This window comes from Tinamus guttatus, unplaced genomic scaffold (assembly GCF_059628265.1).
Source record: "Tinamus guttatus ecotype Peru unplaced genomic scaffold, ASM5962826v1 Tinamus_guttatus_pri_ptg000459l, whole genome shotgun sequence".
Classification (NCBI taxonomy): Eukaryota; Metazoa; Chordata; class Aves; order Tinamiformes; family Tinamidae; genus Tinamus; species Tinamus guttatus.
The window spans coordinates 2,490,456-2,501,171 of NW_028288993.1; the positions used below are offsets into that span (position 1 = coordinate 2,490,456).

At 67.5% G+C, this 10,716-nt stretch overlaps 2 protein-coding genes across 2 annotated transcripts; one reads left to right on the forward strand and one right to left on the reverse strand.

The window, feature by feature from the left end:
• Positions 1-239: 239 nt before the first annotated feature.
• PLBD2 (phospholipase B domain containing 2) lies at positions 240-4,092 on the reverse strand. The gene is made up of 12 exons (XM_088532294.1): positions 3,864-4,092; positions 3,682-3,775; positions 3,438-3,596; positions 2,982-3,082; positions 2,468-2,682; positions 2,259-2,353; positions 2,033-2,193; positions 1,790-1,882; positions 1,342-1,413; positions 1,035-1,187; positions 721-883; positions 240-445 (listed from the first exon to the last, which is right to left on the reverse strand). The coding sequence occupies exons 1-12, from the start codon at positions 4,085-4,087 to the stop codon at positions 278-280; spliced, it is 1,698 nt and encodes a 565-aa protein (XP_088388420.1). The 5' UTR covers positions 4,088-4,092; the 3' UTR covers positions 240-277.
• A 1,804-nt stretch (positions 4,093-5,896) lies between these two features.
• Positions 5,897-10,133, forward strand: SLC8B1 (solute carrier family 8 member B1). Its single transcript, XM_088532322.1, has 15 exons — positions 5,897-5,990; positions 6,661-6,813; positions 6,889-6,941; positions 7,037-7,093; positions 7,478-7,584; positions 7,687-7,854; positions 7,934-8,041; positions 8,116-8,172; positions 8,421-8,551; positions 8,618-8,759; positions 8,926-9,047; positions 9,166-9,319; positions 9,403-9,483; positions 9,656-9,720; positions 9,936-10,133. Exons 1-15 carry the CDS (start codon positions 5,898-5,900, stop codon positions 10,131-10,133), a joined length of 1,689 nt encoding a protein of 562 aa, XP_088388448.1. The 5' UTR covers position 5,897.
• Positions 10,134-10,716: the final 583 nt, after the last annotated feature.

Genomic DNA, 10,716 nt, shown 5'->3' on the forward strand with positions numbered 1-10,716 from the left:
GCTCCTCGCACGGCGAGGGGCACCCCTGCCGCTCCGGGCGCAAGGAGGACACGGGATGAAGGGGGAAAAGAAGCAGCAAAAAAAACCACGGGGGGCTGGGCAAGGGGTCCCCCCCTGCGCCCCCATTTCCTTGTTGGCACAGGCAGCAAACGGGTATCGCCGCAAGCACCAGCCGGCGCCGCCAAGCTGCTCCCCGCGCCGGGGACCCGCACGGCGCTGCTCAGCTCTCGCCCCGGCGCGACGGCGACGGATGGGGAACCCGCCCCGCGGCTCCAGCTCAGTCCCAGCGGATGAGGACCGGGGGGAACTTCCAGAGGTCGGGGTGGCCCATGTGCAGCAGGTTGCTGTACGGCGACGTGCTCCACTGGAAGGGCGGCACGTCGTCCCACGTCGGCCCGCTGGCCGCCACGAGGCGGAAGGTCGGGGCCAGGCTGAAGGACGTGATCTGGGGCGAGGAGAGGGCGAGAGAGAAGAAAAAAAAAAACAAAATGCAAGTGAAAACAGAGAAGAGAAGGAGCAACAGAGCTGATGGCAGAGCCTGGACACGCATACAGGACAGGGTGGCAGTGGGGACACAGCCTTGAACCGGTGACATCACATTCATTCAGTCTCACACATCCCAGGCAAGGATGCCACCACTTTGGTTGTGCCACCCATCCTCAAGGGACACCAAGGGGCCAGGCGGCGCCGGCAGGGTGCTGGGCCCTCCCCGGTCCCTACCTTCATGTCCGTGCCACCGTGCGAGCGCTGGCGCAGTGCGGGGAAGGGGTAGGTGCCGTTGACCGGGTTGAGGTCCGAGCGGGCAGAGATGGCGTTTTCAGCGTTCTGGGGTGGGTCGCAGCCCTGGCATCGCGACAGCGGGTCCCGCAGGTAGTTGTTGAACCTGGAGAACGGGCAGGCCGGCAGGGCCACGTCGACAAGTCGCAACAAAGGAGGGGGGAAAAAATAAGTTACTCCAAAGGTAATACACCCACGGAGCTGGAGGTGCTGGGACACCTCACCCGCCCTCAGCCCCTCCTGGTGCCAGCGCTCACCTCATCAGACGGACCATGGAGTCCATGTCGCGCACGAGCGTCTGGTTGCGCTGGAAGATGCGGGCGCGGGGGCTGCCGTCGTAGCTGAACCAGTCGCCGTATTTCTTCACCAGCTCCAGGTTCCCGCTGGCGTTGAAGATCTCCTCAAAGTACCTGCGAGGGAGAGGGGCAGCTCATGGGGCCGGGGGCCGCCCTCCCCTCGCAGCGTCCCGGCGCGATCAAGGGTGCCCGGCCCTGGTGGGCTGGGACAGCCCGTGTCAGGGGACGGGAGTGAGGGACACGCAAGGCGAAGCCAGCTGCAGCTTACGGCACGTTGTAACTGGCCCAGTATCCCTGCTGGTAAAGCAGCTCCGTCTTATCATCCACCATCACCAGGCCCCTGCAAGAAGAAGAGCAGGGATGGGACCGGGGGCAAAGCCAAGCAGAGCTGGGGGTACACGGGGCGAAAGAGGGAAGGAGGGTGAAGGTACCCACCAGGCATCACAGCTAAGTTACCACCCAAGTCGGGTCCTGGCGGCCCCTCACCCTCACGCCAGCCCCCCAGACCCACCAGCCTCCAGCAGCACCGAGGCACGAGCAGCTTCCCAGCCGCAACGAGCGCGGCCCGGCTGGCCCCTCGTAACCAAAACCCTCCAACCCCTGCAGAGCGCCAGGGCTGGGGGGACACACGGGGTTTGGGCCTTTCCGGACCAGCAAACGGTTCTGCAGCGGCCCCGAGCAGGAGAGTGTTTTGGGGCAGGGCTGGGGGCACTCACGGGATCTGCTCTAGCACGGTGAGTACCCCTCGCCGGGCCACCGCCCCGGGCGAGAAGGCCTTGTAGTCCACCACCATCCACTGGTTGTTGTACCTGGAAAAGGGAAGGGAAGAGCAGCCCTCCAGCGGCCGCCCACGCTCCGCACCACCAATACTTGATATTCCGAGAGGGATCCGTAGCCAGATCCCACCGTGACACCCAGGCGGGAAGCAGAGGGTGACAGCGGGTGACCGTCCCACTCACGTGCCACTGTTGAACCGCTGGAAAAGGGCAGCCCACTCGGCGCCGCTCCGGGCGAGCCGGTTGGCCACGATGTTCCGCAGCCACTCCAGGACGCTGCCCTGCGGCTGGATGTACTTCCAGAGCGCAGGGTTGTTGTTGCCGATGGTGGTTTCCAGCGTGACCTACGGCCGCAGGGAGGTGAGCGGGAGCAGGGATGGCGGCAGCCCCCGAAGCAGCCCCTACTCACCAAGCCACTGCTCAGGATGTAGAAGTCGTCCCCGGAGAAGATGGTGCCGGGGTAGGAGGAAAACACCTGGACGCTTCCCGGGATCTGAGCGTTACCTGGGAAGGACCAGGGAGCATCAGCAGGGTTTGGGGGGAGGAAAAACAACAAACCACAACACAAGTGCTGGTTCCAAGACACCTATGGGAGGAGAGCGCGGAGTGTCCCCGTACCGCGGGCCGACGTGCGGAAGGGCAGCGTGTACTTCTTGATGACACGCAGCATGGACTGGTAGGAGGTCCAGGTGTCATGGGCGACGAGGAGATCCCGATTTCCCGGGAGCAGCTTGAGGAGCGCGGAGCAGGAGCCCGAGCCCAGCACGGGCGGTGCAGCCGACCTGTTGAAGGCAGATTCCAGGTCCTCCAGGTCCCCTCCGAGCTGCAGCAGCCTGCGAGAGGGGAGGAAGCAGAGACGTGGGGTAGAGACGCACCGGGGCCCCAAGCAACGAGGGACAGGTGACCAGAGGGGACACCGAGGCTGGACATGCCCTAGGACAGACCCTGCTCCAACGCTTCCCTGGCCTGGAAGACAACCCACCACCAGGAGCACCCGCCGATGCAGGACCTTTCCACCCCACGCGGGCCCTGGGGACACCTCGAAGCAGGGACATCACCCTGGGCACAGAGGTGACAGCGCAGGGACCCATGCCCAGCCCTCCGCCCGCGGAGCCCGCGGGTAGGAGCTTACAGGAAGCCGAAGGGCGCGACGGGGAAGGCGCCGCCGGGGAAGGCCACGCGCCCGCCGTAGCTGTCCTCGAGGCCCTTGAGCTGCAGCAGGGCCAGGCGCACCTGCGGGCACAGCGCGACGCGCCTGAGGACGGGGGCAGCGCCGGGGGGGCTCAGGACCACCTGGCCCCGCACACGGGCCCTTCTGCTCCGTTTCCCACCGGATCGGGGCAAAGGGAAACATCGGGAGCAGGCGGGAAGTGCGGGAGACGTAAGGGGGGGGGCTACGACTCAGCTTGGCCCCCAGCTGCCCCTGCCATAAAAACAGCAGCACGTGAGGCCCGAGTCACTGCTCTGCGGTGACAGCAGGGACAAGGGCCAGGCCCGAGTGCTGGAGCGCGGCCAGGGGCCATAAAGCCCCAGCTCGTGCAGAGAGAGGTGCCCGGGGGCGGAGGACGGGACAGGAGGGTCCCCTCACCTGGTGCCAGTACTCGGGGTCAGCCCCCTTCTCCATCTGCTCCTGCATCCAGGCCAGGTTGGCCTCCAGGTAGCCCTGCAGCTTCTCGCAGTAGTCAGTCTCGTACTTGAAGGGGCCGCAGTAGCCCACGACCGTGTTCATCCAGTGCATGTAGATGAGCTGCGGGGGACACGGCGCCGGCGTGACCCGGGGCACACACACGCACGCACACACGCGTGGGAGTCCCCGCCGCCCTTCCCGCTACCTGCTCGGACACGGCGGCCTCGGCCAGGCCGGCCGCGTAGGCCTGCAGGCTGTCGTTGTAGGCGTCGCTGGTGGCCACCTCCAGGAAGGCCCACCTGGCTCGGGCAGGGCGGCGCGGGTCAGCCCGGCGCTGAGGCCCCGCGCGCTCATCGCACCGGCGCCCCCGCCCGCTCCCGCGCCTACCCCACGGCCTGGATGTGGTCGGTGAGGTTGGCCCAGGCCACGGCGTCGGGCTGGCGGCCGGGCACCACGCGCAGCCGCCCCGAGCCCGGCTCCAGCAGCACCGAGGCGCTGCGGGGCGGCGGCGGCGGCGACGCGGCGGCCGGGAACGGGAACGGGAGCGGGAACGGGAACGGGGCGATGGCGGCGGCCACGGCGGCCCCCAGCAGCGCCCGCAGCGCCGCCATGACGGCCAGGGGCGGCGCCACTGCGGGAGGGGGCGTGGCCGAGGCGCGGGGGCGGGGTCGCGGCGCGCGGGGGCGGGGCGAGACCAGGGCCACGCCCCCTCGGAGCGCCCGCGACGGGGAGGGGGTGGGGAGCGGGGGGGCACTCCTGCCCCCCCCCCCGCCTCGGAACCCCCCATAACTGCCCCCCCCGAGCTCCCCAGGTACCGCCACACACACCCTGCCCCATATACCCCGCCGTGTGCCCCCAGCCCCGCACAGCCCTTGGACCCCCCCAGAGCCCCCACATCCACCTCCCACGTCCCACGCACACCCTGTCCCTATACCCGCCCCGTGTGCCCCCGGCCCCACACATGCCCATGCCGCCCCCCCAGCCCCACACCCCGTGTCTCCCTCACCCTGCCCCATACCCTCCCCGGCCCCATGTGCACCCCATACACCCGGCCCCTCATCCCTGGGCCCCCCCACCAGCAATGCCACCTTTGGCGCCTCCTCCTGCAGCTCCTCCGCTCTCACGCTGGACAAAGTCTCCCAGGAGGGACAGCAGGACTGGCCTGGGACACCCCGGCACATCCAACGCCCCTTCACCTGCCCATAGCCCCGTCCCGCTTGTTCCTTATCCGGAGCCCCACATGAGACACGCTCCCCAAGGCCGGGAGCACTCGTGACGTGCATGTGTGATGTGGGCTAGAAACGGCTCTTTAATCCCCTAAAGCTGCTGGGGCCCAGCTGGGGGTCCCGCCTGCACGGGGACTTCGCATGGCCCCGGCGCGTGGGGGACACGCAGGGGACACGCAGGTGCACGAGCGAGCGGGGCCTGCAGGGCACATCAGGGCCGAGTGTTCACGTCCGAGGGAATCCCCCCTGTGGGAATGTGGCCTCGGAGCATGGCCTGGTGCCCTGCAGCCCACCCCAAGCCACGCATGTGATGAGCTCGGGCGGTCTCAGAGGGGCACCGAGAGCGGCTCCCATAGGAAGCTGTACAGGGGCCAGCCCTGGAAAGGGGTTCCCAGACAAAAGGTGCGGAGCGTTCACTGCTCCCGTGTCCCAGCCCACCCGGGGAGGGGTGTTCTCCCTGCACCCGGGGCAGCGCATCCCGTTCCCAGCCCTTCCATGGGCCGCATCCAGTGCAGGCTCAGGCCGAGGTGCTCGGCGGCTGCGGGGACATGGGGGCCACCGCGGGGCCGCGCACCCCCCCGCCACCCTGCCCCTCCGAGAGCAGCCACGAATTGTGCCCGTCCTCGCGTTCCCTTCCCCGGGGGGTGACGGTGCCACCCGCCCCCCTCCCCCGCCAGCAGCGTGGGAAATGAGACGCGGCGCTTTTAAGAGCAAAGGGTGGCGGCCCCTTTAAGAGCCGCGCGGCCGGGGGGGCAGAACGGGCCGGGGGGGGATCAGCTGCCCGCACATAACGGCGGGGCCGGCGGGAGCGGTGGGTCCGCGCGGTCCCCCCGGGGCGGCTCCCCCGGCTCCCGGTCCCCATCCCCGCCGGGCGCGTTTCCCCACCGGGGAAGCCCCCCCGGTGCCCCCGGCCGCCCCCCGCCCCGGTGCCCCGAGCCCGGCCGCGCTTGGGGACGTGGCGGCGGAGCCCGTAACCGCTGCTATTTTCCTTATTATTATTCTATACACATATATAGATTTGTTACCGTCCCCTTCCGCCCCGCGGGCACCTGGATTTCGGCCCGATCCCATTTCCGCAGCATGGGGCGAGGCGGCCCGCGGCTCTGCCCGGGCCGGCGCTAACGCGGCGCGTGTCCGTGTCCGTGTCCGTGTCCCCCCCGCCGTGGGGGGACGGGACATGCCCTAAGCGGGGGCCATGGGACGCGCGGGGGCGCTGAGCGCGGCCTGGCTGCTGGGCCGCGCCGTGGCGGCCGCCACGGACGCACCGGCCCACGGGAGCGCCGTGGACGTGAGTGTCTCGCGGCGGCGGGGGGAATGGGAGGGGTCGCGGGAGGGAACGGGAAAACGCCGGGAATTGGAGCGCTGGGGGCGGGAGGAGGACTGGCTGAAGGGGTAGGGGACTGAGATGTGATGAAATAACAGTGCTCAGCTGCACGGGCACTCGTTTCATCCCTCCCGGTGTCTGGGGGGATGGAGGGTGCTCGGCTGCGGGATGGGGAGAAACCTCTTCCTGCGCGCGGTGACTCACACGTGTGACGAGCGGGTGGCGTCTCTGGCTCGAGCGCGGGACGGCTGGAGCGGCTGTGGGGCTGGTGCTCCCAGCTGGGGACAGCGGGAGGGTCTGGGGCTGCGGCCCGGGCCGAGCCGGGTGCTGCGGGACGGGGATGGGGGGATAAGACAGCACCAGAGCTTGGTCCGGGGAGTGGAGCAGCGTTTTGGACCTGTTGTCTCCCCCTCCCTGTTGGTGCTGGACCCCTGCCCGCTCGCAGCCCCCTCCTTTGAGGCCTGGCACTATCATGGCACACCGGGTCTGACGCCACGGTGATGGGCGCAGCGGGCCAATCCTGCTCACGCTGTGTGTACGATAGCACTGACCAAGGGGGAAACTGAGGCAGGGGAGGAGAAAGAGGATGTTCCACCCGTCCGGGACAGGCACCCACTCCTGCGCCCTCCTGCAGTGCTGGGAGGTGCGGAGACGCAACAGCTCCGAGTGGTGCCGCTTCATCCGCACCAATCCCGACTGCCAGCTGGAGGGCGGCTTCCTCGACTACCTCGACGGCGTCTTCTGCGCCTTCCCTGCGCGCCTGCTGCCCCTCGCCGTCACCCTCTACGTAAGAGGCAGCCCCGCGGCGCGCACGGGCGCTCCGCGCCGCGCTGCGGGTGCTGACCCTGCTCCGTCCCCGCAGGCCTGCTGGCTCTTGTACCTCTTTGTCATTCTTGGCGTGACAGCGGAGAAGTTGTGAGTAGCCTGGCGGGGTCCTGCTGCCTGCGTGGGGCAGAGCAGGGGTCTTGGAATGGCTCCTGCAATTGCCCTCTGCCCCCTTCTCTGCCCAGCTTCTGCCCCAACTTGTCGGCCATCTCCACCAACCTGAAGCTGTCTCACAACGTGGCAGTATCCTTGGCAGGACGCATGGGGACACTCCTGCGGAAGGAGGGATGGCGGGGACAGGGACAGCTGTGCTGGGGCTGCTTCTGCACCGAGCTGAGAGGAAACACTGCAGGGGACGAGAGGGAAAGGATGGAGGAGGAGGTTATGGAGTCTCCATCGTTGGAGAGGTTCAAAAGGCGCCCTGGGCAATGTAGGTGACCCTGCTCGAGCAGGGCGCTTGGACTAGGTCTCCATTCAGCTCTTCAACCGTTCCCTGATCCCGTACGTCGTGCCATGCTGGCATTGCGACAGGATCCTGTGGGGCCGGTGGGAGCGGAGCCCACGTGTGCCCCGCTCATCCCGCGGAGAGCAGCCAGCAGGGCCTTTTCCTTGACACCCCCTCTCCATGGTGTCACCTTCCTGGCGTTCGGCAATGGGGCTCCCGACGTCTTCAGCGCCGTGGTGGCCTTCTCTGACCCACGCACAGCAGGGCTGGCCATCGGCGCCGTCTTCGGTAGGGCCCCCCTGCCCTGCTCCATGTCAGGGACTGGGACATGGGACAGCGGGGCCACCACAGCAGGAGGCCTCCCCTGAGGGACCTCCACTGCATTGGCAGGTGCCGGCGTGTTTGTGACCACGGTGGTGGCCGGGGGCATTGCCCTGGTGAAGCCCTTCACAGCTGCCTCCAGGCCCTTCCTCAGGGACGTCATCTTCTACATGGTGGCCGTCTTCCTCACCTTCATGGTGCTCTACTTGGGCAGGATCAGGCTGGGAGAGGCGCTGGGTGAGTGGCCCGCTGGCTGCGGTGGCAGGGGAAGGGGGTGAAGCGGCCGGCGATGGCTCCATCCCTCCCTCCCTTGCAGGGTACCTGGGGCTCTACATCTTCTACGTGTTCACCGTGGTGCTCTGCACGTGGATCCACCGGCGGCAGCGCGGGGACGGGCTGGCCCCGGCCCGGCCCTGGGAGCCAGGTAGGGGACATTGCCCCCACGGCGCTGGGGGCACCTGGGGGGCACCGCTCACTGCTGCTCTCCTCGCCCTCCAGAGCTGCTCACGGACACTGAGGAGCAGGAGCCCATGGGCAGCGGCAGCAGCGACTACGGTAGGAAGCACCTTGGGGACACTAGTAGGGCCAGCTCTGCGGCTGGAGATCAGGGCGCTGGGGACCTCCGGGTTGCCATCCAACCTGGGCGCCACCTCCACTGAGAGCTGTCCCCTGTGGGGTAAGAGGCAGCGGGGAGATGCCGGGGCCGTGCGGGCGCTGGCTGTGGCCGCTGCGCTGCCTGGGCCGGCGCGAGGGGCGGTGGGACGAGGTGCCCTGGTGCCGCTCAGCTCCCCGGCCCCGCGCAGGAGAGGAGTATCGGCCGCTGCTGCCCTACCAGGAGAGCTCGCTGCGCATCCTGGCCGCGGCGCTCAGCCCCGTGGACTACCGCAAGTGGAGGAGGAAGCCCTGGTACTGGCGGCTCTTCAAGGTGCTCAAGGTGAGCAAGAGGCGCATGGACCCTCCCAAGGGCACGCACCGGCCCCGCTCAGCACCTTCCTTGCAGGTCCCCGTGGAGCTGCTGCTGCTGCTCACGGTGCCCGTCGTGGACCCCGACAAGGAGGACCTCAACTGGAAGAGGCCCCTCAACTGCCTGCACGTGATCACCGGCCCCCTGCTCTGCATCCTAACCCTCAAGTCGGGCACCTGTAAGATCCTCCTCTGTCTTGGGCTGCCATGTGCCCCATGCTTTGCCCTCACCTGAGAAGGGGACGTGGCCAAAACTGCCACCAAAGGTGGCAGAAATGAGGCTGCCAGGTGAAACTGCAGTTTCTTACCCGTGGCCCCTGCTGTGCTCTCTCCCTGCATATGCAGACGGGCTCTACCAGATCCAGGGCGTCTTCCCCGTGTGGGTGCTGGTTGCGCTGGTGGGCACCGTTGTGGCCATTCTGGTCTTCAGCACCACGAGCAACGAGGAGCCCCCCAAGTACCACTGCGTAAGGGATACCCCGTGCTCTGTCCTGGTCCCCTCACTGTGCACCCAGGGGGTCCCCAGGGCTGGGGACTGTCCGTGGGTGCCAGTGAGCAGGGACCTGCTCACACCCTTCCCGACAGGTATTTGCCTTCCTGGGGTTCCTGGTCAGCGCCATGTGGATCAACGCGGCGGCTACGGAGCTGGTGAACATCCTCCGGACCCTGGGTATCATCTTCCAGCTGAGCAACACTGTGCTGGGCCTGACGCTGCTGGCCTGGGGCAACAGCATCGGCGGTGAGGGGACAACCGGGGACCCTGCTGCGCTCCAGAGCCTGGTGGCACCTCCGGACGTCTCCCCTTAATGTCTCCCCATGCAGACACGTTCTCGGACCTGACCATGGCACGGCAGGGCTATCCCCGCATGGCCTTCTCCGCCTGCTTCGGCGGCATCATCTTCAGTATCCTTTGGGCTGGGAGGGTGTGCGAGGGGCATGGGGCAGAGCTGCCTCAGTTTCCCTACCTGCTTCGAGGGGTTCCTGGAGCGGAGCTATCCTGGAGCATTCCCCAAGCCCTGTCCAGGCTCTGTGGCTCCTTCTCCCGCACCGTTTGTCCTTCCTGAGCTCCCCCCAGACATCCTGGTCGGCGTGGGGCTGGGCTGCCTGCTGCAGATGAGCGCCAGCCAGATGGTGGTGAAGGTGAGGCTGCTGTCCACATCCATACCCCATCCCGCATGGAGCAGGCCCTGGCACGGGGACACAGGCTGAAACCTGTGGGTTTCTCCCCGCCGTGTTTCCAAAGAGCCCTGGAAGAGTGTCCCCGGTGCCACCTGCACCGCTGGGTGCTGTGATGGGGGGTGACAGGGCAGGGTGGCAGCCGGGTCACTGCTCACTGCCATCCCCTTGCCCCACAGCTGGAGCCCGACGGCCTCCTGGTGTGGATCCTGGCCGGGGCGCTGGGCTTGAGCCTGGCCTTCTCCTTGGTGGCGGTGCCGGTGCAGTGCTTCCAGCTGGGCAAGGCCTACGGCGCCTGCCTCCTGCTCTACTACGCGGCCTTCCTCGCCGTGGCCCTGCTCACCGAGTTCGGCGTGATCCACGCGGCCGCCGCGTGACGGGGCCGCGGCCGCCCCTGCGCCCTGGTCCTGACGGACCTGCGGGCTCTCTGCTCCAGCGCAAGCCAAGGAACGGAAGGGAGAAGGACCTGAGGCACCATGTGCGGCCTTGGCCTTGTCTCGGCCTTTGGTTCCGTGGGAGCAGGAGCAGCGTGTGAGGCTGCACGGCGTCGGGGCAGCTCGGAGAAGGGCGCAGAGCAAGGTGGGGGCTGTCACCCATGGCAGAGGACACCAAAGGATCCATCGGAAAAGTGCCAGGGCAGCACTTTAAATGCAACTAAGCTGGGGGGAAAAGGAGTTCCCTTTCTCCTGCCTTTCCAGGCTACGTTTAAGCTGAACTTGACTTTTCTTCTCCTTTTAGGGCACACAGAGCTGTAGCGAATAACTTGGTACACTTTGGTTACACAAATGAACTGCTGGCCTCAGGGCAGAGCTAGTTTTAGATACTGTTTGAAAAAGATTCCATTAAAAAACCCCAAGTCCCCCATTTACCCCTTGCTTGCCATGGGTGCCACTCGCGGTGGGCGTCCTGCCTGGCCCTGCACGGGGCTGAGCTCACGGCGGGGACTCGGCGGCCCTGGGT

Coding starts and splice junctions, on each gene's coding strand:
- SLC8B1 (XM_088532322.1), top strand. CDS start 5,898: ATGGGACGCGCGGGGGCGCTGAGCGCGGCCTGGCTGCTGGGCCGCGCC. Junction 6,942..7,036: donor GGCGTGACAGCGGAGAAGTT/GTGAGTAGCCTG, acceptor TTCTCTGCCCAG/CTTCTGCCCCAACTTGTCGG. Junction 8,760..8,925: donor AACCCTCAAGTCGGGCACCT/GTAAGATCCTCC, acceptor CTGCATATGCAG/ACGGGCTCTACCAGATCCAG.
- PLBD2 (XM_088532294.1), bottom strand. CDS start 4,087: ATGGCGGCGCTGCGGGCGCTGCTGGGGGCCGCCGTGGCCGCCGCCATC. Junction 1,883..2,032: donor CAGCGGTTCAACAGTGGCAC/GTGAGTGGGACG, acceptor TCCCTTTTCCAG/GTACAACAACCAGTGGATGG. Junction 1,188..1,341: donor TGGGCCAGTTACAACGTGCC/GTAAGCTGCAGC, acceptor TCTCCCTCGCAG/GTACTTTGAGGAGATCTTCA.